The sequence below is a fragment of the Platalea leucorodia genome (assembly GCF_965183815.1).
Source record: "Platalea leucorodia genome assembly, chromosome: 14".
Lineage (NCBI taxonomy): Eukaryota > Metazoa > Chordata > Aves > Pelecaniformes > Threskiornithidae > Platalea > Platalea leucorodia.
The window spans coordinates 7,413,974-7,441,121 of record NC_138836.1 but is presented as its reverse complement, the minus strand read 5'-3'; the positions used below and the strand labels follow the sequence as shown (position 1 = coordinate 7,441,121).

At 43.6% G+C, this 27,148-nt stretch overlaps 1 protein-coding gene across 1 annotated transcript; it reads right to left on the bottom strand.

The window, feature by feature from the left end:
- Window positions 1–1,078: 1,078 nt before the first annotated feature.
- LOC309597254 (ATP-binding cassette sub-family A member 10-like) lies at window positions 1,079–22,627 on the bottom strand (the record flags this gene model as incomplete). The annotated part of the gene is made up of 38 exons (XM_082326496.1): window positions 1,079–1,568; window positions 2,173–2,228; window positions 2,309–2,388; window positions 2,651–2,791; window positions 3,027–3,146; window positions 3,617–3,711; window positions 3,991–4,066; window positions 4,662–4,840; window positions 5,221–5,312; window positions 5,788–5,905; window positions 6,257–6,377; window positions 6,809–6,900; window positions 7,306–7,374; window positions 8,177–8,305; window positions 8,938–9,048; window positions 9,414–9,584; window positions 9,875–9,988; window positions 10,531–10,668; window positions 11,040–11,164; window positions 11,822–11,988; window positions 12,741–12,936; window positions 13,108–13,227; window positions 13,853–13,992; window positions 14,290–14,380; window positions 14,515–14,653; window positions 15,013–15,132; window positions 15,517–15,692; window positions 15,785–15,895; window positions 16,314–16,372; window positions 16,982–17,153; window positions 17,689–17,836; window positions 18,935–19,120; window positions 19,497–19,635; window positions 19,966–20,192; window positions 21,012–21,112; window positions 21,356–21,514; window positions 21,928–22,138; window positions 22,526–22,627. The coding sequence occupies 38 exons, from the start codon at window positions 22,625–22,627 to the stop codon at window positions 1,470–1,472; spliced, it is 4,890 nt and encodes a 1,629-aa protein (XP_082182622.1). The 3' UTR covers window positions 1,079–1,469.
- Between the last annotated feature and the right edge of the window lie 4,521 nt (window positions 22,628–27,148).

Below are 27,148 nucleotides of genomic sequence, written 5' to 3'. Positions count from 1 at the left end.
AATAAAACTCTTCCCTTTCACTGAATTCCCATTTCCCAGAGCTGAGTGCATGAACAGGTGACTGAAATGTTGGGTGATTTCACTTACCCGTTTCCCGGGGGTGGGGAGTAGAAACAGAGCTGTTGTGCAACCAGGAGGGAAATAATCACGATCTCTCTAAATATGTGTCCTCCAGCTGCCAAAATATGTTTTGAAGCTGAGTGGGGAATGTACACAAGCAGTGATTGCAACACAGCCACGCTGCAGATTAAGTAAAGAGAATTGGACTTCATATTTTCTGTGAGAGCTTTAACCTTTGCAAATGAGCTGGGCACAGGGATAACCTGTGCCCGAGTTGTCAGGAGGAAAATCATAGAATAGTTTGGGTTGGAATGGACCTTTAAAGGTCACCCAGTCCAACCGCCCTGCAGCGAGCAGGGACATCTTCAACTAGGTCAGGTTGCTCAGAGCCCCGTCCAACCTGACCTTGAATGATTCCAGGGACACGGCATCCACCACCTCCCTGGGCAACATGTGCCAGTGTTTCACCACCCTCACCATAGAAAATTTCTTCCTTATATCTAGTCTAAATCTACCCTCTTTTAGTTTAAAACCATTACCCCTTGTTCTGCCACAACAGACCCTGCTAAAAAGTTTGTCCCCATCTTTCTTATAGGCCCCCTTTAAGTACTGAAAGGCTGCAGGGAGGTCTCCCCGGAGCCTTCTCTTCTCCAGGCTGAACAACCCAGGCTGGTTTCCAGAGGTAGGAATGACAACCACTCGCCCCAGCGTGGAGGGAAGGCAGGGGTGAGCACGGTCACCGAGCCAGGCTGCCGGTGATAGTCAACGCGAGGGACTACAACTGCCTGGCAAGCAGCCCTGGGGCCTCTGCAGCCACATCCATCCCCAGGGGAAGGGGTTTGAGCTGCTCAGCTGTTCCTGACGGTCCACAGCAATGATGACATATGAGGGTGTAACCGTGGTTTCTATAGAAACATTTATTGGAAGCGTATAAAAATAGAGTGCAAATTTCAATAAGATGTATTTAAACACGTAGTAGGCAAATAGTCCCACACATTAGTGGGAAAGGAGCCCAGAATGTTGGCAGCGTGTCCAGATTCCCTGATGCACCCAGATCCACCGAGCAAAGCAGAGCCTCAATCCCCAGAGACGGGTTATGACCCTTCTTTCTGCAAACCTTTCTGTCCCTCCGCTGCGCACTGCTCTGCTTGACGAGAGCTCCCACCAGTGCAGGCACTATTTCACCAACCAGCCATTGGAAGTGCAACTTGGGGCAGGGCTCAGCGTAGACACCTGCAGAGTCCAGGTGAAATGTCTTCTGCATCGGAGAGGAGCCCTCAGCCCATGCTCGCTGGAAAGGCAGAGCCTGTTCCTCCTCTTCGTGATACGCTGATAATGGTAGTAAATATGTGCAGTATCACATCAGTTAGGTTAATACTGAGTAATGTGTAAGTGAACATCTTAGATCTTTAACAGTCCTCCTGCTGAAGTTGTTTCCATTCGAAAGTCCCATCCAAAGTCAGATCAAAATTATCCTTTTCCTGCTCCCGGGAGAGTTCCAAAAATACCTGAAATGGGCAAGATAAAGCTCTGATTATTTCTCTGACATTCACTAGGCACTGCGATGCTCCTTTACAGGAGGTACAGCTCCGCAACCCCCATGAGAGGTATGTGAAGTAGCTTTATGTGGGGAGCACATATGCAGTAGCCGAGACTCCCGTGATCTCTGCTATAACCTGCTGAGAGGCACTGGCTGCCCATAGGTATATCCATAGAGTAGGTTTTACCCACCAATGGATTGACATAAACATTCCTCATCTTTGCCACCAGCCTTGTGCAAGCAGCAATAATCTGCTGCTTCAGGATCAGCCATAGAGGCTGGGCATGGGCATCTACCAAGGGCATCCATCGCTTGGATGTGCTGTGTGCCTGTCTCGGGTGAGTGGACCCATGCAGCAACACTTTGCCTAGGTTTGTTCCCACCATGCTAAATCCCAACAGTGAAAAAACCCAAATGTTTTTCACCACTTTCCTGGCAGAGAACCCCTCGCCCACCACCCCCAGGCAGTTTTTTGGTGAAGCAGCCTTCTGCCACTGCACGGGCCCAGGTCTCGTTGCAGCTTTTGTTCCTGCTCACGCCTTTACAGCATGTCTAGCCTTGAAATCACATGCCTGAGCCAAAGTATTCAAAGAGAAGCTGTACTCCTCGAAGCTGAAGTTTCGTTTGGCTGTGGAGAAATGGAAAGAGAGTTGGAAATTAGCAGTCTGTGTTCCACCTTTTCAAAAAGTCATCTTGTTTTGCTCTTACCTTCTTCTAGCTTGGAGAAAGAGTGAGACAGGGGCAGTGCATCTTCCATCGGAACCTTGTAGACCAGCAAAGAGGGGAACCTTGAAGAACAAGAGGAAAAGAAGATTCTTGCTCTGTATTGAGGTTCTGGGATCAAAACTTTATGTCACGCTATGAGTTGGATGCATGGACGTTTTGCAGCAGGGTTGGATGTGGTGACATTATCAAATCAGATCCCTGTATAGAGACTCTGAGCTATTTGTCCCTCTCCAGCAGAGATCCTGTGTCTGACCATCACACTGGGCACATTTTTAGGGCTGAGGTAGTGTTGGAGCCACTGTTCATCCCATATTTTATAGTTACCGCTCCTGACGGGCTGCACTTGGGAAAATCCTCAAAATCTCAGCATGGAGAAGATCAGTGCACTCTGGGTCCTTGACCTTAATTTCCAGTAGATAGCCTTTGCCAAACTTGTTCTTCAGGTACTGAATGGAGCCAATGCATCTGCAGGGGAGGGAGGAAAAAAAAAAAGAGATGTCAGTGTGAAACCATTGATGCCCCACCATCTGCTCCTTCCCAAATTGTGCTGCTGGCGAAACCATGGGGAGCACTTCATAAAACCCAGGGTGATGGGCTCGGGTAGGTGAGGCCAGAGGAGAAGCCCTGCTGCTACATGGACCGAAGAGGGGCCAGGAGACATTTCCCAGCTCAGCTGTGCACCGGCCATGCTGCCACCCACCGTAGCTGCCCGGACACCATGATGGCCACGCGGTCGCACACTGCCTCTGCCTCCTCCATGTAGTGCGTTGTCAGAATGGCTCCTGTCTCCTTGGTTTTCAGGGCAGCACGAATCATTTTCCTGAGGCCCAGAGGGGACAAAAAAAAAAAAAAAAAAAGAAAAAGCTAACACTCCCTAGGAATATCAGACACTTTTTCTTATACCTTTGTCCCTCCAAATGCTTCTCCCCTAAAACAAGTGTAAAAACTTTACATACAGCAACTTTAGACTGATGTGCACATGGTTATACTTTGAAATAATGACAAAAAGGAATATTTTTCACTCAGGTCCATTTGTGGATTCTTCCAAATCCCATACATGACTATCCTAAAGTTTGCAACAAGGATGAAGGTAAAATGTTTTTTCTCTCTCCTTGCTCATGCTTCAGCTAGAGAGAACCAGGAAAATGGAGTTTCCAATAAAACCATTGGCACGTGATGAGCAGCACTAACCGCAGATGGCAAAACACTCTTTACCTAACCTCAAGCATCTACTTTTGGCTTCCAACCCCTTTACCACCATGGTGGCTCAGTGCCTGGGGTCCTACTCACCAGACACAGTGCTGCCCATTAGGGTCCATGCCAGTTGATGGCTCATCCAGGAGCAGGACCGCAGGGTTGCCCAGCATGCACATTGCGAAGCACAGCTACAACAGGGAAAGGGGTTTGAGTCAGATCTTTTGCAGTCCCTGGCACTCTGTCTACAAAGAGCTGTGGATAGCATCGCTCCATTTATGGGAATCAAGGTTCTGATTTATAGGAAATGTGGTTTTGGAAAAGGCTAATTTCCATCACCCCACGATGGGAGAAAATACAATGCTCTCCTGGGTAGCTCAGAGCACAAGTATGTCCCTCTGCTCACGGAGGGGATTTTTGATTTGTGCTATGAGCATTGCAGTGCTCATTATAGGTAAAATAAAACACACCTTTCTGGTTATCCCAGCAGATAATTTTCTGGTTTTTTTTTTTAAATAGTCTTGAAGCTGCAGAGCATTCACTATTCTGTGGGGAAAGGGAACAAGTGAAAAAAGAACATTTCTGTTATTCCCAACACAATACTCTCATCAAGGATTCCCAAAATGATAAGAAAAAGGAACTTTCTTCCCCTTGCTCTTGACTCCTGCTTGTTTTCATTAAACTTTTATTGTGTTATTAAAATGTAAGTGAATATTTGAAGCAAAGTGTACTGAATAAGCCACAAGCTCTTTTCTGAACCCATCATTAGCATCAACAGCATTATAAATCCATTCCACCTCGCCAGTGTCAGCTGAGCAGGCAGTACTTAAGAACCCTTTCTTGTAGCACCAAACTGTAACATCAGAGATTTTAGAAATGCTTCCTAAAGATAACATATTTAAAAGGACATTAGTGGTAAATTTATCCCCACTAAATGCACTTAGGCAAATTGGAGATTTTCTTAACCCACTCGCTTAATCACGGCATTTAGCATAAAATCCCTTTTGCATTTCCATTTCCTGAGTTTCTTTCAAAGTTGCCTCTGGCTCACAGTGAATTTTGACTTTCTGGTCCCCTCCCCGTGCCCTAGGACTAGGGGATAAAACATTGACCAACCCCAGGAAACAATTTCCATCCGTACCGGTTGACAGCAGCAGCCGTATCCTCCTTGCACACCCCTTTCACGGCCGCGTAGACCCACAGGTGCTCGTGCACGGTGAGGTCTGGCCAGAGCGGGTCCTCCTGTGGGCAGTACCCCAGGAAGGCAGGCGCGTGGTCCTGGAGGTGGGAGGTCGCTCCATCGCCCGTCTTCATCAGCACCTGCACAACCAGGCTGATCATTTTGCCCTCACACAGCCTTGCCCAGATACAAGGGTATGGTTCAGAGGAAGACTATGGGTTTCATTGGGATTTAGGCAAGGAAACTCAAAGAGCAAGGGAGTGATTTTTCAACCCTCATTTACTTGGTTTCTAGATATAAACATGGGCAATTAGGGTAGATGTAACTGCTTGTCAAAGTTAGAATTAGCTCACAGGTTTTTTTTATTAATACATTGTTTAACTTAATAGCACAATGCATTCAGTTAAAACCTTGATACCTATTAATAATGCTTTGAAAAAAACTATAGCTTAGCCGAGGTACAAGGTTTGCACTTGCACTTTTATCATGGATCTATCCCTTTTCTCCAGATGCTTCCTACCTGCCCAGCAGTCAGTGTCGTCTCTCCAGTAATCATTTTGATAGCTGTGCTTTTACCAGCTCCGTTGGGCCCCAGAAGTCCTAATACTTCTCCTGGAATCAATACATATAATTTCTTAGTAATACTTCCCATTCAACAAATATATCAGGCACAGCCCATTAAAGAAAAAACATAAAAGAGAGCATGCTAATATCAAAGACCATATAAAAGTAAACAGTATAAATATACGCTCTGGGAGCCCATAACATTTCAACTCTAACTGATGCTGTGAGTCTAAGCATTGCTCCAAGGCCACTCAGAAGCCACTGCTGAAATGGATCCTGGAGAGAGGGGGCTATGTTATTTTAGATAACAGAGAGTCAAAGGTAACTAATAGGATGCATCCACATCATGTTGTTCATTAACACATCAACCACAGACTGAATATGCCTTAGCCACAGAGCAAATAGATTTGACCTTTATGTCCTTGCTCAGATAACTGAAAATCTGCAGAGAATTAACTCTGCATTAACTCCCTGTATGATCAGGGGTACAAAACAGGTCTAGGAGAACAGTTCCAATTCTCACCTTTTTTAACACAGAAGGAAATATTTTTGGTGGCCATTTTCTTCTTCTTCTTAAAAACGGAACCAGCTTGCTTTATTTTATATTCCTTGCACAGGTTGCTGACAATAATGACTGATTTCTGAAAGCGAGGAGGAAGAAGAAAGATCAGTCTATTATATTGGATAGCATTAATCCTTCAGGAATATTTTTCCATTAAAAAAGGCAGAAAACCTTCTAAAGATCTTTGAATTTGTTTCATAGTTTACTGAGAATTTGAGGTGCAACAGGACACTATTGTCCACGTTCCTCTTAACAACTTTCTTCTCTATCCTGATGGGACCCACACTGTACATTTGGGAGTTTGATTTTCCCAGTGAGAATAATACAGCCAGAGCACTGACTTGACTTATTGATACTTGGTGGTTTGATTTTCACCAGTGGGCTTCTTACTGGTATAAAATAAAACGAGAAGAACAACACTTAGTCATACCTCCTCCTGACTCGGAGCTGCTATGGCATTTCTCACTGCTGTTCTTTCAGCTTTAACATCTTCATCTTCCTCTTCGAGCTCCTCAGGGTGTTGGTGGCTGCTTTCTCTTCTTGGGGAAATCCTACAAACCCACCAGATTCGTCTTAGCATTTTGTTCTTTACCCTTGTTCTCCTCCAATGCATTTTGGATAGATCAAGAGTGAATGTCCCTCTGGTTCAATGTTTCTTGTGGTTTTTTAATTACTTATTATTATTTGTTTTATATTTATAATCTTTCTATGTTTTACAAAGAACCAAACTGGTGCATCCACACAGCACAGACAACACCATGTGGAGGTACTAACAAGCTTGAGAGCTGTTTTATATTATCATATCACTGCAGTATTTAAGGGGCTATTTTAGTTATAAAACATCAACAGTATTAAAAAAAATATTTAAAAATAAGGACACAAAGGCAATGATATCTGATCAAAATGTTGTCTTCAAGGAAAAGCACTGTGGTAGGAGTTTTGACCTTGCATGTGCCTGTGGTGCCTGTGTGTTTATACAAACCTAAATATTGGGTCCTTCCTCAGAACTGCTCTTCCATATTTTATCTCCAAATATCGAAGAAGAAAAATGAAACCCACAGAGTGGATATAAGGCTGAAAAAAAGAGATTTCCACATTAACATCCTTGCCTTTATCCTCCTATGGCTGAAACTGAGAAGTCCATTAATGTCTAAACTCAGGGTAATCCTGAAGGCTGTGAACCCTACTATCACTTACCAATACTGCGAAAAATACCAATCATAGAAGAAAAACACAATTCATAAAATAACAGGTCAGCATTAAGTGATCTGGGCTTATTTCATTTTCCCTTCCCCATTTCAAAGGAGCGAGGTTACTTTTGCACGGGTGTGTGTGTGCGTGTAATCTGTCATCCAGACCCACTGAGATCCTCCTCCTGCATGAAATGAGCTCAGGGTTCTTGCCTGCTTCCTCATAACTGAGGATGGGGTTTAGGAGACACACATTCCTAAATAAAAGTAATCTTAGAATTTTTCTTACTGCAAAGACAGCTATTAGTACATCATTCCTTGGAGCCACACCAAGTATGTCAGCGCCTTCTATAAAAATCTAGAAGAATAAGAAAAAAAAAAATACACAATGAAGACCTGTAATTCTTTAGTATAATGCTGGCTAATTTTGGAAGGATTAAAGCAAACAACAAATACTTTGAAAATGTACAAAACCTTCTGATTAACCCAAAATATTCACCATAGAGATGAACAAATACAGATGTTTGAATTTGGGCATCCCATTCCTATACCAGAAAATGGAGGTTATGGCCTATCACAGGAAAACATCCAGTGTCCTCTCCTTTGGGGTCCCAGCAGAGAAGAGGTGGAGGTGAGTGGGACAGGACAGAGGAGGAGTCTCTTCTATTTGGACTTCACTCCTAAGTCATTTAAGCCTCATAAACAGTCTTGCACATAGGTGGAGGGTTTTCTTAAATTCTTAGCTGACTTTCTACAACCACCCTCAGCTGACATGGAGTAAAGCACCTTGTGAGTATTCTTAATTCTTACTCAGTTTCCATGCAAAATCAAATGCATAACTTCAAATTTTCTCTTATGATTGTTCGAGACAAGTTGCTCAACTCTGCATGGAAAGAATTAAGAGTGCTTACCTATCTACAGTCATAGCTCAACTGCACGAGAAGTAGCCCCTAGCCATAATGAACAGCTGGAAAAATGAGATCTGATCTGAAACGGTCATCTAACGATGCACTCTGGCCATTTGGAAAATACCACCTCTTAGAGGAAACTAATGAGCCTTCCCAGAACGCAGCATGCGGTTACCACCAGACTTTGCTCACGAGGACATATAGCTGTGTTTTATGGTGGGGTGCCTCTCCTCGCCCAGCACCACCGCTTACCTGCTGGCAGTTGCTCATTACACCCAGCAGTGGGTACACAGGAATCAAGAGAGACATAACGTAGAGGGAGACACTAGTATTGATTGAGAAATCCATGACTCTGCTGATGATATAAGAAACAAAGCATACCTAAAAATAAAACAAGAGGGTAACTTAGCTGATGGGAAGGGTTATGCTCCTCACTGGTCTTAAAAATTGTGTGGGTCTACCTTTTCAGTTTCCTGATGAATTTCTAAAAATGATCAAGAAATATAAAGATGAGAAACGATAAGGGTTCAGGAGGTCCTCAGCCATTTCTGCTTGATGGTAGGCTGCTGGTTTGGGTCAGCTGGGGAAACTCCTTCCCAGACACAGGGCTGCTTCGGGCAGAAGAACAATACGGGATCCCGTCCTGTTCTTTCCCATCCCAAATAACCCACTTCCTTCCAGGTCAGGCTCGGGCTATCTGCGTCTAACCTGATGGCTCATGTCTCAGCACCTTATATCTCTTGGATGTGAGGTGTTGAACAGAGTGATAAATAACTTTTTTGCCTCCATTCCTGCACCAGCTCAGGGTGGATCCGAGCATTTCCCCGTGCCACAGCAGGATTGTGGGAACAGAACATGGTGAAAAGAGCTTAATATAGAACTGACTGCTATAAAACACGTGCCCATATTTATGTTCTACCTCTATACTTGGTGTTTTGACCTCTAGTTTATCCTTAAGATCACAGAATACATTTCTGTAAATGCTACAGCACATTAGCTAGCCATATGCTTACCACTATCAGGATAAAAGACCAAAAATCACAGTTCCATCCTTTGCGAAAGACGAAGGAGATCAAGTAGATTAAGAGAACGATAGAAATTCCATAACCAAAAGTACCCAGGATCTGCAGCAAAAAAAAAAGGGCTTTCATGGGAGAAAACAGAGTGATCTAAACAACCAGAAACCTATATATAGCAATGTGGTTCAGTTTAAACAATCATACATTAAGATCAGGGTATTCAGAAATTACCACAATTTTACTGCTAAGTGTAAAGGAGTATATTAAGGCAAGATTTATTGCCTTTTATTTCCAGCTGGGGAAACCCAAATGATAGGAGGTGAAACAAGGAGAAAGTCAGTAAGCATCTGGGGACCCAGAGGTGTGCCAGCACCATCTGCACCCACGGTGCCTCAGCTACCTGTACACATGCTCAAAATATTACCCCAATCACTCCCTAGTGAACCAGCAATCACCAGGACAGAATATACCAGCAAGAAGAAGCTGTCGATGTTCCTGGAAACATTGTTCCTCAATGCAAACTGAAACCCGAACATCGAGAAGAGAAGGACACAGCACAGTGGGACATCCACCAGCGCCTGGCCGCACCAGTATGCCGAGGGAAAGAGCCCCGAGATCCGCAGCTGGGCACGAGCTCCCACCTGGGAAGGCACAATGCAAAGGGCAGTTTATTGTTGGTGCCTGGTTGGCCAACTGCACCCATGAGAATGGCTCTAGGAAATAAAAAGCTAACAAAAAGCTGTTACTATTGCGATACTGGGGTAAAACTCCACCTCTTTTTGTCTTTAGCATTTTGTGCTGGCTGCAAAGCTGCTCATGGCAATAGAGAGAAAAACACCTCAAGCTGCCCATCATATTCAAATGTCCTTATGGCAATGCAGTTGTAACCCCTTCTGCCCACCCAAAATCTCCTCTGTTTCAAAGAATTTACCTTATAATCCTGCATGTAGCCCATTGCAAAGTGAGGAGGAAAACCAGGGAATAACAGCAGCATATAAACAAGGTAAAAAGAAACAAAATAATCCCAGAATTGTGGCTCATCTATCTGAAAACAGAAGAACAAAAGCATTTGTAGAAAACATCCGCAATGTAATGGCTAGATGCCACAGTTCATCTTACTGCATTTCTCATGAAGAACAGGGCAGTATGAACACAAAGTGGGATTTGAAACCAAATATTGGCAGGAGGAAGTGTTTCCCCAAACCATAGCCCTGCAAAATGCTTGCCACCAGTGAGATGTGTGGTGCAGGTCTCACTCCTCTGTCCCAGACTTGTGGTGAGCTCTCTCTTCTGTCAATTGATGGGCCACAGCTTGAATAACGTGACATAAAGAATAAGGAACCTCCTGAAGAAACCCTCCCGCCACCCTCTCCATTCAGCAGCCCTCGAGACTCACAAGGGAAAAATTAACTTCAGTTTTCCTGAAGTCAAACATGATGGTTCCAGAGCCACCACCGAGGAAGGTGGGTCTACAGGTTCAGACAGCCCCACATGACTTCCCATTAAAATCTGATGGCTTACTGAGACCTTAAGCAGATTTAAGAACTATTTTCTGACACCTTCTGGCTGCCAGGCTCTGACACTTACAGAGAAAAATGGATGACTCCAGATCCGAATGTGCACGGTGGAATTGAGGGCTCTCAGCAGAGTGTTGCTAATGACGTTCACAAGCACCGGGAAGCAGTTGATGGCCTCCATGTGGCATAACACGGTAAACCTGTAGCTCTTCAAAGAGCAAGACAAGAAGATGAAAACTCTTGGCTTTTGTCATCTGCAGGGAAGCAGTAGAAAAAGAGTACGCCAGGAGAATCCAGGCCTGAAATAATTCATTTTGCCTATGCTTTGTTTGCTAAAAACCTAATTACTAGGTATTGGAAGTCTGTATAGCTGTGCTACAAAAATGAAAAGTTTGAGGTGGAGGATGAGGGAGACAAGGTCTCCTCTAGCATGTAGTTTACTGGTTAAAACACTTCCAAATCTTTGTACCTGTGGGCTTTACTCAATAGGACCATCCCACAGGTAGAGCTGATGGAGGCATTTTGCTTAATTATTCAATTGTTGGGAAGAAACAGGAGGAAGAGAACAAAAATCCTCACCTGGCCTTTGCGAGACACTTTTATAGCCCCATTGTGCTTTAGGTCCTCTGTGATATTTTCCTCGCTTATTTCCACTGTGAGATCTTGGCTCTCGAGCTTGTGGATAAAGTCTTCAATGCCTGTGCCTGGTGTGAAAGCCAAAAGCAGAGGAATCATAATACTGAACAACAAGAGAGTCTTTGATGGTTTGGTTTTGTTTTTTTTTTTAAATCCATGACCACCAAACAAAACCAGAGAAAGTCTAATAACTGTGGATGTCAGACAGCACATATACGGTGGATCATTGCACATTGATTTATGTGAATTTAATGGATTTCAGTCTTGACTGAATCTTGCATTGTCATTTTTTTTTCTGCCTTTCCTGAGTTACTACAAAATGTGTTTTCCTTGCTGATGGTCTGATGAAGCCAACAGTATCATACTTTGGCAAAATAACATAAAATAATATCCACTCATAGGAATGTTGAAGGTAAAATTCTGGAAGTAGACTGTTAATTTGACTCTGGATTTGGGACAGGGAAAGAACTGCATCCCTTGTAATCCCATCTGCTACAATATCCCTTTTCACATCATTGCATCAGGATCTCACCAGCTGCTGAAGCCAAAGTAGGCTTTATTCACAACCCCTTAAAAATGACAATTTCCATGCTCTTCTGTCACTGAAACCTTCATCCCTTGGATCCCATCCATCCCACAACCATCTGCTCTCTCCACTTATTTTCCTTTGCAACAGCAAGAAGCCCCAGAATAGGAAAGGATGAGGAAAGGCTCGTTCCCCTCACCCGTGTTGTTGTGGACCAGGAGGCTTGTTGTCTCCGAGTGAGCCCTCTTCCCCAGGGGCAAGAAGTACCGCGCAGACGAGAGCTCCCAAGCACTCACGCTCTGCCAGGCAGCGACCAGGGACAGTTGCAAAACCAGAGGAAGCAGAAAAACCACATAGAGCAGCAAACTACATTAAGAAAGAGATGAATAAACACTTTAAAAACAGATATTCAGCAGAACGCATTTGCATATTGGGAATGGTATACTTTAGTCAGGTTACCCAACACTTTTTCTGTTAAAAATTTTTTGGTAATTTTATTTTCAGAAGTCTCAAACCTTGATCATTCACAAAGGCCCTCAAAATTTAGCAGCGAGAGGAACTCAGATCTGGAGTGCTCAACTTTTTAGGCCATGAAGTGTCTTTCAGACTACCTTAAGATATAAGTTTTTCATAATTCACCATCTCCCTTCTGTTTCTTGTGCCCCACCAGTAAACGCCAGCATGTGAGACTGAAGAGCAATGGGGCCAAATTATTCAGACAATGGCAACATGAGAGATGTTTAAAAAAATTATAGAGGAAATCTGAAAGTAGTGTTTTCCCCTCCTCTCTCTGTACACACTAGTTTATTTTAAAACTTCCTCCTCCACCTGAAATAAAAGTGTTTCTAAATTATTCTTTTCTTCAGAAAGAAAATGGGTTTCCCTTGCATAAATCACTCAGTATAGAAATGAAAATGCACAAAAGGGAGATTTTATATTACTGGCACTGGAAAGGAAGCTTTCCTCTCCTCTGAGTGCAGATTACCAAGATCATTCATAGTCAAGACCTGATATCAATTAATCCAAACTGTCATCAAAACAGGGGGGTGAAAATTGTCCCCCCTGCTGTGACTGTGTCCAGTTCCAGATCTGCAAGAGAGAATCGCTTTGGTACTTACATTGACCGCAGGTTTTTCACCGAACCCTTAAGCTTTAAGAAATGCACCCATGCCATGGCAGAGACCTGCTGCCTCCAAAGAGCCAAGCCACTGACTGCTGCCTTCCCGGTGTCTGAGAGCAGCAGGGAGCCTGGCTCCATCTCGTCGGGGCACTGAGGTCCTGCTTCTGCCCACTCCTCCTCAAGGACGCGCTCATCTGCAGAGAGTTTTCCACATGCACATTTATGTCTGAGACCAGCTTCTATGTTGTAACGTGTGAAAAATTACGAGCCACCTCTTAATCAGCTGTTGGAGGCATGGCCAGGTGTTATTGTAAAGTAGCTGTTCTCTTTGGCTATGGATTGTATATTTGCAGCCACGATTGTACCTTCTTGATCCATGGTGGCTTCTTCCTCCAGTCTCAGGAAGACATCCTCCAGGGTTGTCATGCTAACTCCATAGTTGATAATTCCCTGGTCAGAGCAGCTGTCGAGGCCACGGAACAGATCTGCAGGACAGAGATAATACAAGTGATTTCAAACATAAGCATGTATCTCCACACCAGACTTCGATTCAGCTGAGTCAACCTGACTGGAGCACCTCCAGTCACAGAGGAAATGATAAAGCAGCGAGCTGCCAGGATGCAAAGGGTCTGGAGGAACACAAAACTGCCAGATGCATAGCTCATTGAAGATGTTTTTCTACTTAGCACCAACATTTCAGACTCTGCATCGTCTGAGGCAGCAGGGCTGTGGGACTGTCAGACTGAGTGTGATGGACACGGTGAGTGAGGGTCTGCCTCGTGCCACTGCGGGTATGGCGCGGTATTGGTGGTATGGACTTTTCTCTTGTCACTGTCTTCTCTTTTAACAGAAAGAAAAATAAACTCTCAGTAGCACATGTAGCCCAGTTTAGCCTGCTAGGTTCTTCATTACAAACAGTAGAAAAGCATTTGTTGTACATTTTGATCTTAAATGTATGGATGCTAAAATTGTGGGGGGAAAACCAAAATGCAACAGTTCTAAAGTCCTTATGTGACTCCTGTAGAAAATCTCCCTCTTCATTTCTCTTTCCCCACATTGGGGATTATTTTTTCTCTATGGACAATTCTCAGTTATTTTAATATACATTACCTGGGAATTTATTCACGTTTTCTAATGGCAGTTTATATCTCAGCTCATATTGACTGTGTCCTGAGAATATGATATTGGGGATGTACCGTTTAACCAGAGATGTCACCTTCTCTAAGTCACAAGACTCACTGACATGGATCCTGTTCAGTTGAAAGAAAAGAGATGCTTAGTTTTGGAAAAAACAAAAATAAAAAAAGCCCAAACAAACAACAACCACCAGTGTATTTGCTAGGATGCATAAAAAAAAATTCTAGCATACTTCATTTATTCCTTGCTCTGGAGTGAAGTGCTGTTTCAGTTAATTTAACTGAATATTAATTCAGTTAATTTTCTTGTTTTGATGACATCTGCTCTACGGTTTCCCCCTTACAGTCATTCTAGTGGCTCCTTGTACATGCATGTTCCCAGACACCAGTTGTTGGGGCTGAAGTAGATACCTTAAATGATAGCCAATCCCCCATTTTTTTTTCAAGAACAGAGAAGAACCGACACACTTCAGCCTCCCGTGCGAGATAAAAGCCTTGCGGTCTAAAGAAAGAAAAAGCCAAAGGAATTTATACTGTAGAGCAGTTGTTCCAACCTTTTTTCCCAACTGAACCTCACATGGGCTTTCTGCTCCAGGGTTGTTCTGCAGAGGTGCTACAGGCTGAGCCTCTGCTTACCTGCGAGGATATCGGCCTCATCCATGAACTGGGTACTGAACAGGATCACCCGTCCAGCTCTCTGCTCCTTGAGGAGGCTCCACACTTGGTGTCTGGAAAGAGGATCCAACCCAGCCGTTGGCTCATCCAGGAACAAAACCTGCAGAAAGGATGAAATCAGATATTCCTCATTGCCGGAGCAATTGCGCATCTGTTGGGTTTGGTGTTCCCCTGAAAGCCTCAGGTCCTGAAGGCAAGAGACCCAGGCCACCTTTTATGCAAGGGCAGCTATTCTGGGAGCTGTGCAGAGGTCAGGGAATGATCTATCTGCTTTAAAACTAGGCTAGCAAGATAGGTTATGAATTTAATGAAATGAAAATATTAAATTTATTAATAATTATGAGTGCTTTAAAGAGGTCTGAAATCACGCACGAACTTCCAGCCAAGTACATGCATGAGGTTTTAGTTATTCTGGACCTGAATATTCCCTATGTTACAGAGCCGTGCCTGCTGCTTTACCTGGGGGTTTCCAAGCATGGCTATTCCAATGGATAGCTTCCGCTTTTGCCCGCCGCTCAGTTTCTCAGCTTGAGTGTCTTGAATGTTACTGATATCCAGCAGTTCCAAAATGTTTTGCACCTAGAACAGCACAAGGATGTCCATTCTCGGCACCAGTTGTCCTTCCATCCTTTATTAGCCATGAAGGAGATCTGGCTGGGACTGGAGGCAGTTTCTAAGAGCAGGTACTGAGGTCTACCACCACCAGCAGGAGCAACCACTACGGGGGCTGCTACATCCCCTCTTCTCCTTGGGTTGAGCAGAGGAATCTCTGTGGTTGCATCAAGGCCACAAGCTTGCTTACTAACCTGGTTGAAGCTCGACACCAGCTTCGATTTTCAGAAGACGCAGCTGGGAGGACCCTTTGAGCTTCCCAGTGCAAAAGGAGTCTTTACTGAAATGTGGGGTTTGCCTACAGCCTCACGTTGCTGTGCAGTGATGCTTTTAGGGGGAACACACACTTACCTCTCGCTCTACATCTTTGGACTTGATGCCCTTGATTTCTGCAAAAGTTTTCAAGTTTTCTTTCACTGTTAAGACTTCAAACTGTATGTTGAATTGTGGGCAAATGCCAATCATCTCTCTAATCTCTTCCCTATCTCCTGTTTCAGAGAGTTTGTGGTTGTATATGGTTGCAGAGCCTGTTTACAGGAATAAACATGATGAGGTGAAACAAACTGGTCTTTACAGCTTTTGAATCAAGCCCACCCCATCCCACCATTTGCCGTCCTACCTTCAGAAGGCAAAGTGAGTCCACTGAGCACGTTTAACAGTGTTGTCTTTCCAGCCCCACTGTGGCCAAGTAAGGCAGTGATCTGACCCTCGTAAATATTTAAAGACAAACCTAGAATGAAAATAACATCAAGTTTGGGAAGAAATGAGGTTTGACTTGCCTCTACTCATTATTGAAGGCAAGACAAGTCAAGAAGTATAAGAACTAAGTAGCAATAATAAGCTAAAAGTGTGTTAAGCAATGTGGGGCAAAGTTCTGCAAACCTGTAACTAAAGGCATAAGAAGCTGCTCTGTATTTAGCAGAAAAGACAGAAATACAACAATAGAAAAAAAATCTTTCTTCTCTTTAGTCTTATTAAAAATGGAAAATCAGTAAAAACTGAACAAAATAATAATCAGTCACAGCAATTATTATTTTACATAAATTTTCAAGCAATGCAAGTGTTGTTTTATTTCTTTGACTGACTGAAATGTTTGCACAACTGTTTTTCCTCATCTTTAACAGGAATCAATATCACAGCTTTCATACCTCTTAAAGCTTCTGTCTTCTTGTCCTTCTTTTTATATGCTTTTTTAATATTGTTGAGTCTAAAAGGAAGGTAAGGAGGATATTATTTCAGGATTCCTGTAAGTACATTTCCCTGGTGCCCTTTGTCATTCTTATGTGCCTTAATTTAAAATGACAGAAATGGCATGAAAAGTAAGAGGCACTGGGAAGCAGCCCTGAGATTCAGCAGGGTTTGGCATGCTCTGTACACAGGCATGAACATCACTACCTGGCACGCAATACTGGACCACCAAGCCTTGCAAAGACAAGGTCAAGCCCATTACAACAGATGGCTGTTTTACAACGGGCTGCCCTCCATGTTCTCCTTGTTGTCCCTAATGGACATTTAACAAAGTCCACAGAAAAAAAAAAAACCAAAAACAAAAAACAAAAACACCCCCTTTTTTTTTTAATCTGAATTCATCCGAATTTCACCATTAGTGACCAGCCTGAATTATCTATTTATCTCATCTGCATTTTATCTCTAATTTTTCTCTGTGAAACAAAGTGTTTGGCAAGAGCCTCATGAACACAAAAACTGCCTGTGTAAGTCAAACCAAAGCTGATGGCAGAAGTGGTGGTCTGTGGGAGCATTAAACCCAAACTACCCAACTCAAAAAAGCACGAACAGCAATTCCTTCTCCCTTAACCTGATGGCTTCCTTCCCCACGAATTCGAGGGGCACTGGCTCTACGTCATCACCGAGGAGCTCCTTGGGGCTCGCTGCAGTTCTGCGCGTCTCCCTGGTGGAGCGTCTCCTGCTTCGCACCCAGTACGAGGGCTTCAGGCAGAAAAAAGGGGGATCTGGGATGCCGAATTTGCCTGACGGGAAAGCAAAGATGACCTGTCATTAACCAAAGCCACAACCAAGACATCATCCTAGACTAAGCATTTAGGAGGTTCTAATAAGTACTTGGCTGCCTCAAAATTGGTACTTTGTCCAGTTTAAAAAAAAGAGGTTTGGAGCTGGGGTAGACGAGGCAAGAAGGTTGGCTTCAGGGCTATATCTAATGAATTCAGTATTTTACTTAATGAATTAAAATATTGTCCCACACATTATTACACTATTTTTTTCATAAACAATTCAACAGCAGTATAATTAGGAAAAAAAAAAACCAAAAACAAAAAACAACCAAACACTAAATACTTTGTTGTCTTTGATTTGGGAATTACCAGTGTGTGCCAGGGGCAGAAAAGTCACTCAGTGAGATAATACATTTTTTTAGCCCAAAAGCTCTTTTGGTTGACTCGGAGAATGGAGCAGCCCACCGTTTCCTTGAGGAGCTGTTACACACAATCTGTATAAATCAAAAGTATAAAAGAAGAAAGTATGATCATGAGCATAAATCATACCTACCTGGCAGAACTTTGTCGAAATACATAGCTAACAGCATGTAAAGGACTGAATCAAAGACCAGCATAATGTAAGTTGAAAATAAAAAGTATGATTCCTCCATAAGGTTAGAAAAATAGAAACCCATTCCATATTTTTCTAAATGGAAAACCTGAAATAAAGGATAAAGAAGAATAATTTTCAGGCTGCAAAACTATGCACGTGCCATCAAACCATGGATGCAATTGACTTTGTTAACCCAGAAATCATCTGCAGTATTGATCAATTTTTCTTCTTTTCTTTCTAGTGAGGAAGGGAAATAAATTTACTCCACACAGAGTTCTTGTATTTTCATTCAGAATTTTCCAGAACAATCCAGAAGCAGAAGAAAAGATCTGATTTTTATAGAAAATCATTCAAGAAACATGATATTGGCACCCTTGATGTGACAGTCACGACGAAGACAGTATAATTTTACGTAGTGATTGATTTAACCATATGGTAAATTAGCAGTAAACTCAGTTTCTTTTTCTGCTGGTGCAGAAATTTCCTCTTCCAGGCAGATTTTTTTATATATCAGGAAATCAAATATTAAATAACTGGAGCTAGAAAGCATTGCTCAGAGCTATGGAGATATGACTGATGGAGAACTGGGAAACTGCATAGAATTATCCAAAGCGGGGATGGAGGAAGGATGGCCGCAGCAGAAAACTCGAATTGTATTTGCACAGTCTCTGTTGCCAGGAAGAGTCGCTGCAGCAAGAGGGAAATGACCGGGCGGCGAAGAGCTGATGTCCCCGAGTCAACTCGCCGTCTGCCTGGGGTCCAGCCCCGGAGGATAATGGTGCTGTTGTGTGCAGCAATGGGCTCGCTGGGGTTTTCTCGGGTTCATGTGGATGCTACAGAAGTGCACAATGGCAGATTATTTTTGAGGAGGCCTGTGCTTTTCTTTGCATTCATTGGCTTTTTAAATAGGGGAATGGGATGGGGGCATTGGAGCCCCTCTTTGCTGCCCAACAGCAGCTCAGCTTGCATGGAGGTTTCAAAACAGGACATGGATATGAATGAAAAGTACCTGAAGATTTTACAGATGTGAAAAAGCTGGTCTTTTGAAGTGAGGGCTATGAATTCCTATGTCTTTCTCTATTAGCAAAGTACGCCAGGGTCTTATATTGCCACTGCCTGTGACAAAACGTACTCTGTCCCCACCGAGAGGTCCCAGGACAGCAAGCTGCTGGGAAGGTTCAGCTGCAGAGATGATGCCCCATACCTTTGCAATGCCAGCATTAAATGCAAAAGGACAGAAGAGACCGAGAAACCACTTCAACGGTTCTGGAAGATTTTCTATCAGCACCGCGAGGCTCAGGCATCCGAAGAGAAAGGTGATGAGGAACCCCATGGAACCAGCAAGTTTGGAGGTCCTTAAGAGGGAGCAGAGCATGAAAACCAGGTGGATCTGTAAGAACAGAAGTTTCCTTCAACCACTGAAGGAAATAAATATCTTTAACAGTAGCACTTCCATTTGCCAGGCAAAGCGATCTCTGGTGAGCTGGGCCCATGTAATAAAATACACTAAAGTCCTTCTTAGTGGGTCGATCTGAGCTTCAAATGAGGTCTTTTGTGGCCAACCTACTGCCTGTCAGACCTTCAGGCTGTAATTCAAATGACTGCTGCTGAGTCAGAGAATCCACTCAGCTATTTCAATTAGTACGACCATACAAAGGATGATACCATCCTGAGCACTGTGCAAAAGGCTCTGGAGTAATGCTTAGGCTCATCAACATAGTAATAAATCACATGGTGAGAAAATCTGGCTTTAAAACCTGACTTACACAGGCTAGGCCATACAGGAAAAACAGCAGTAAGATTGCAGGGAAGCTGCTGTTGTAGAAAGCATCCTGCAGCAGGAGAGCTGTCAGCAGGCAGGAGAGGACCATCACGTAAACAGCATACAGCAGACTCCAGGAGAGCCTGAAGATGGAAAGGTAGCATTACATTTTCGTTTAATTAAGAACTGTTGTTACAAGTTCATCTGCACGGCAGAACCATTTTAAATTAAAATATTAAGTATTTCCCAGAGTCAGCTCATTCACATCCTCTGCAGAACAGAGAGCGTGACCCACCTTAGGAGGAGATACCCAAGGAAGAAGAATACACTGCTGCCATGCTCAACCCTTCTGGTTTGTTCTTAGAGTACCAGAGAAAACTTATTAACTCATTTAACTTATTAACTTACTGCGCAAGTGTTCAGAAGTATACTGATTTTTTGCAAACAGATACTTTAATTAAAAAAGAACTCACCAAAATGCAATATCCTTCAGCCCCATCATCTTCATCAATACTTTGAGCTGCTTCTTTTCTCTTACAACATTCATTGATAAGAAATACATGAATGGAGAGAAACACATCACGATAGTAATCATGAAATAACCGTAATCTAATGTAATTGAGGAGGTGACACTCCGGGACTTCATACGGACACCAGCAATTGATTTCATTTCTTCCCAAACCGAATGATTTGCCACCACCTAAAGGAATTCAAGGTCAACATCTCAGTATTTAATTTATTTTCTACAGTGAGGTATATTTATAGAAATAACCTTCTGATTCATCATCCCTAGATTTACTTTTTAATGCAGCTTTATAGAAAACATCAAGAAGTAATGCAATAAAGCCCTATGGGAAGGGCTCATCTGACTCACTTGTGTGTCTGCACCTCAGCTAGACTCCCTGCCTTGTCTACTGAGAGAGAGGAATCCCTCAGCTCATCCAGAGGCAAGGATCCAGACACACAAATGACTCGTGCTCCCCAAGGTCCTGTTTCTCTCCTCAGGGATGAAAGCAGCCTGGAGAGCTGGAGGTGCACAGCCAGGTGGAATGACCCCTACCCTGGTATATTTTTGAAGAACAATTTGGAAAGGAAGGACAAGAAATGACAGACATGCCTACTTTGAAACCAAGTCATCCAGCAGATATTCATACCACCCCAGTCTCCTGCAAGAATTTCCTTTTCCTTGGAATCTGAGAAATACTCTAAATCAAACAGCAGTATTACACTTGGTTCCCAGCCTTTAAGTGAAATCGCCATTTTGAAGAGAAACAAAAGTTAGTACAAATTTTCAAAATTAAATTGAAAGCAGTCATTTTTCTGCAGGAACTGCCGATTGCATTCAAGTTCTCACTGTCACTGCCAATAATACTCAGACAGTTGAGCATTTTAAGGTAATTGTTTTCCTGCAGAATTTTCTGACAAGCCTGTCTCTTGCTATTGTCACAGAACAATTTGTCTTTTCTCGCCCAAGTTTAAAATAAAAGGACACCTACATCAGTTCATAAATTTGATTTACCTCTATAATAGCAGCATCGATGCTGGACTGCAGGGACAGGAAGCCTTTGTACCAATACCTCGGGCTGTAACAGTACCGCGATGAGAAATTGTAACAGTTATCTGCAAGGAGGAAAGGTTAAGGGCATCACAGGTAAGACCAGTGAAATGTAATTGGTTTTCACTACAAAAGCTGATGATAAGCATGCATATGCACTATGGGAAATTCTTCAAATGGACAGTGGCCCACTGACAAAAAAACATTAACAATTTATTAAATCATTTAACATATATAGATTATTCCAACAAAGCAGTGCCTGTCCATGCCGGGCAATCACCCACCCATAAATTCTCATTTTTTGTTACCTATGTATCCAAAGTTGTCATTTGGAATAACCACATTCCCAGTAGGAAACCTGAGGTGATAGGAGACGTTGTCTTTAAATACAACCCCTATAATTTCATTATTCGAAATCCAGGCTTTCTCCAGGGCTCTCTCATTGTCCAGTGCCTCTAGTTTTATACCTGTAGTTTGTAAGAAAAATATTGCAATGAGCTTCTGTAGGTCTGAAAATGTGTGCACAGGTACTGGGTATATATTCTGCTTTTTTAGCATTGCAACTCCTCTTTTCCAGTTCTCCGCACTGGGCAGGGTAGTGCCTTTAAATACTTCATATTTTACTGGTTGGGAAGAAGTGAACCTCAAAAGAAAGAACTAATGTGTCTTAATAGTATTATTCTACAAAGGCAGAGGTTTACAGCACAGAAGCACACACTGACCTCACTAGTAATTTAAATACCAGAGAAGAAATATTTGCTAGAATGGAGTATTTGGGGTGAATTTTCTTTACTGATCGAAGATACTGGAGAATCACTAAGACATAATGTATAGCAGGGTAAACAATGACAAAGCTAAATATTTAAAAGGCAAAACATACCTATCATTACAGAGTTCGAGGCCACTTTATTCATGATCTGCCTTGTGGTCACAGTGATGGGTGTAAAAGCGATGGTGACCCCGGTGGCATCAAAGGCAGGATCATCTAACTGCCCGAGGTAGCTGTAAGGCACTTCGGGGTAGTGGATGTTCATCATGAACGTGCACACTATGAACATCAGTGGCAGAAAGAGCAGAGACAGCATCCACTCCTAGGTAAGGGGGAGAACGGAGAAGAGAATGTAATAATATAACAGTCTAAGAGCATGTTCTCTGTGGGATTAAAATATAAACAAGGGGCACTCAGTCACACCGGTTTCTTAGATGTCAACTAACTAACAACGTCTTTGCATTGTGCATGTCACCTCAGTAAATTACTCTGCTCAGAGAGCCCATCTGTGCTCTCGTACGTTGCATAAGAGACAGAAATATTACCAGATAAAAAAGGAAAGTCTTGTAAAGTGTTCATCCCAGTCAGGGCTTTTCAAACTTACTTTAGTGTTCAACTTTACAAGATGAAATCGAGGTATAGGGGCAGGCAGGGATTGGTTACTCTTCAGTAGTTAGTTTCTCACTTTTTTCTTTTTTTTTTAGCTTACCTGAAAGCTCTGCATTTTCATCCTCCACTTGATAAGTACATTTTTCCACAAAAGAATTTTAGTTTGCTGGAATACACTCATATTTCTCTGAAGTGTCTTCATCTTTGAACCTACAAACAATTTTTTAAAAATTGCTTTCAGATACAACAAAAGGTAGAACAGCAGTGGCTGCTTCTATTTGCACAGTCCTTGCACATGTGCACAGTAACACTGTCTTTCCCTTTTTACTGCAAGACAGAGCTGCAGCGACTCAGACCTCCTGTGCTGAGCACAAGCCAGCCCTGCAGCACAGCTTCCAGCAGCAAGGGACCAAGAGACCTCAGTGTCCTCAACATACTCCCAATCCTTGCAGCTCAGCAGTAAGACACCAGTTATAACCAGAATTTCATGCTTCCATGCTGTAGCACGGTAAGGCTGGAAGGAGTTATTTATGAAATAAAAAAGGGAAAATCAGACTACATGACTTAATTGGCTTGGGTAGCCTTCATATCCAAGAAATAATGACAACAATATGGTCGATTAAAATCACCAAAATCTTTTTGCATGTAATTTTAGCGTGCTATAGGCTTCACACCAAGGCGTGTTGAGCAACTCCTGGCTGTGATGTGAGCTGAGCTCATACGGAAAGCAGTGTTGATTGAAGGCGACTCGGAGCTACAAGAGAACAAATTCTTGGAAGTCCGTTTGGAGAGCTGTCGTTGTCGGGGATATTAATGGGAAATGAGAGAGACACAGCCATGAGCATGCATTGGTGTGTTACTCCAAAAGATGTGCCAGCATCCTTAAAAAGATGTGGTCAAACCAAAACAAGGATTTCTTACCTGGATTAACGCTGGTGGTGGAAACTTAAAAAAGCGGGCATAAAGCAAGCTGTCAGAGTAACTTTTTGTCCTGGTTTCAGCTGGGATAGAGTTAATTTTCTTCTTAGTAGCTGGTAGAGTGCTCTGTTTTGGATTTAGGATGAGAATAATGTTGATAAGATACTGATGTTTTGGTTCTTGCTGAGTAGAGTTTACACCAGTCAAGGACTTTTTAGCTTCTTGTGCTCTGCCAGGTGCATAAGAAGCTGGGAGGGAGCATAGCTAGGACAGCTGACCCAGACTGGCCAAAGGGCTATTCCATACCATATGACATCATGCTCAGTATATAAACTGAGGAGAGCTGGCCGGAAAAAAAGGGGCGATTGCTGTTCAGGAACGGGCTGGACATCGTCGGTGGGTGGTGAGAAATTGTGTCATATATCACTTGCTTTACATTATTATTATTGTATTATATTATTATTATTACTACCATTCTATTTCATTTTACTTCAATTATTAAACTGTTATTATCTCAACCCACGAGTTTTTCTGACTTTCACCCTACCAATTTTCTCCCCTACCCCACGGGGGGCGGGGGGTGAGCGAGCGGCTGTGTGGTGCATAGTTGCTGGCTGGGGTTAAACCACGACACTTTTGCAGATGAGATATGTCCATATTAACATCAGTAAAATAATAATAACAACTCCAATGGGACTAAGTATTCAAATGCAAAAAGGTTACACTCAGATAGCCAAACTGCTCTGCTGTCACATATGTAGCTAAAATATGCTTTCATACAAGATCTTGATCTTCTCTAAGTGAAGTCTCAGGTAGAAATATCAGAACATTTATAGACCTAATCCTTTCAAACCTTCCTGTCATACAGAAAGAGGATTTACGTTGTCTTCTTCCCTTTGGTGAATGATGCCTCACGGTGCTGACAGGCAAGACAGAGTTCATCTTCTTCCAAAGATTTATGTTCAGCCCGTAGGGGAGGCACGTCTCCGCTGTAATGAGGCAGCAGGCACCGAAACGCTGGACAAGTGGCTGCAACAAATGGCCTTCCCCGAGTGCACACTGCCAACACATGCACTGGCACGGGACCTCGGGAGGATGGGGCAGGGGCATTGGCTCAGCGGCAGAAATCTGCTATTTTGCCATCACTCTCTGAATAGATTTCTCTTACAGACGATCTCACTAAATCCAGGCATACAAAAATTTGAATTTAGCCTGTGCTAATGATCTCTAGACTTCCTTGAGGAGACTGTGAAGTTAAACTTGCAATTGCTTCGTCACTTTTTCACCTAACAAACAGAAGCAAGGTGTAAGACAGCAGGTATCACCCGTTTGCATTTCCACAGCTGAAACGGGATTTGTGTCACAGCTAAAGCAGGTTTCCAGTTTGTCCTTCATTTTAATAATCACATAGAGTAACCTTGACAAGCTGACACACGGCTGGAGTTTCAGCTTCACACCCAGGAGTTCCCAGGTGGGATGGAGAGCTGGTGCACCAGGTACCCATCATGGATGTCCCATGGGTACCCCTCCCCATCACCCCTCAATGCTGCCTGGCCCCCAGCCACACTGCTGCAGAGTTTGGGCAGCTGGGGGAAACTCAGCAGAACTGATCTCATTGCTCCTTCAGTATTTTAGGGGGAAATTTTAAGAGTGTAAGATGGACAGAAGACTTTTAAAATTCAGTCTTTAGCTTACACTGCATGTAGGGAAAGAAATCTGCTCCTCACATGCACTGGATTACTTAAAATACTGAGCTGAGCTGAACCTACCACATCCTCTTAGCACTGAGAAACACTAGAAATACACCTCTGCCATAAACTGAGCTCTGTTTGTGTGTTATTTCATATCAAAGTAAGGTTAAAAAGACTCTGTCACCTTTAAATGGTCACTAAGCTTAATCACAAGCTTAATTCAGCCTGTTAGAAAGATGCCCAGTGTCGCACCTACGAATTCATACTCTCACCCAGTATTATTAACAGTGTTACTAATTCCTGGATGTTTTCATACCTTTTAAATAACAATTTTTGTTTTAAGAAGAATGTTTAAGCCTTACCTTAACAGGAAGGTTTGAAAGGAATCCAGAGCTTGTCCTTTGCAGCGTGCCTGTGACAGCGGAGAGGGTGAGCCTCCCTGGGATGCACTTGCCAGTCGTCCCAGCGGCTCTCAGTGCTCCTTTGTCCACGCACCCGCTTTTTTCACTCAGGCACTTCTGCCAAAAGGCATTCCTCACACCATCACTTCGCTTTTCCTGGCTTCCTCCCTGCTTCCTCCTTGGCAGATCTTCAGATTTATTTATGTTATAAAAAGCAAACAGAGCATATTGTTGTTGAGTTGCTGGAGCAGATTCTCTGAAAAGTCACTCAGGAAATTCTTGAGTCTTGGCCAAGAGAAGAAAAATGAGCCCAGCAACAAACCACACAAAAATCCTTTCTCTGGCAAACTCAGTTATGTTTCTCAGTGCAGCAAGAGAGGCTGAAGTCAACAGAAACATTACGGCGCACTGCTGAAGGCAGAGGAGCGAGCGGTGACTCTCGCTCATCTCCGAATGGCAAAGGTTGTGTTTGCAAACTGTTTCAGTGCCACCAGCCCCGGTATAGGAAGGGCAGTGAAGCACTGCCTCCCGGATAGGAACCACTCTTCTGATTACAAAACATACTGTAAACGTTAAAATAAGCATCTCTTGACTGACTCTGTGCTTCTAAAGGGAATGGGTTTGATTTCATCCCCAGGCTGAGAGTGTGGCTGTGGAGCATGCCTGCCCCTCCGTCGCCCACCGCAGCATCCCCTGCTGCAGCAAGGATGAGGAACCGATTGTGGAAGGGAAAAGCAACCTACTGGGACAGAGGCCGGGCTTGCAAACGCGAAGGACCTGGATCTGCTTCCCTTTGCTCTGTCTAGTGGAAAAAACCCCATCCCTAACATTTAGATAACATTCAGATGTTTCATACTCCAAAGGCGTAATAAGTCAGGCCACAGAATCAAGTTCAGACCTGTCCCCAGTACATCTCCTAGGTATACAAACCTTCTCCTCCCCTTCCAGCCCCTCCTCACAAAGGGGCGGGGGGAAAATAGAGCAGAGAAATGGATACACTGGGTCCCGGTCAGTGAATCTCAAGCAAAGACACCTCCCTCCCTATTCTCCTTGACAGAGACACCGATGTTTGGAGATCCATAGGGAGAGCAGCTCTCTGGGTGGTGTGGGGTGGCTGCTTCGGGGCCTTTTCCTGGCAGGAGCAGCCCATCACCGAGCCACGGCAGCCACCTGCTGGTACCTGCTTGCCCGCATCCCTGCCTGCATTGCCTACACACGCATCTGTGGCTGCGTAATCCACCTGCATCAGCCATGCCTGCATTGCCCATACCATACCTGCCTCTTCTCTACCTGCATCACCAGCATCACCCACATGAACTAGGGGAGCTCATGGCGCGGGTGAGGGTCTTGCTGCTGTGTCTGGCCCATGGGATGGCACTACCCCTGTCCTCCACTGGGTCCCCAGCCCAGCCTTCCCCAGAGGCTGGGGAACAGGGTGACAGGGCACCAGGGGAAACACCTGGCTGCCTGAATGTAGGGACTTTCTACTTTATTTAATTTTTTAAATGTATTATTTAAATCTAGCCCTGGCAGGCAGATGCCCAAGAAGAGATGCTGATCTGCTCAGACAGGGTCACGGTGCTGGTGCTTACCCGATCTTCCCACCAGTGCCCCCATCCCTCCCAAACACCCAGAGAGGATGGGTGCTAGCGAGGAGCCCGCCCCGTCTGCCTGACCACCAAAGCAAGTCAGACACACATGCTGTGGCCAGAA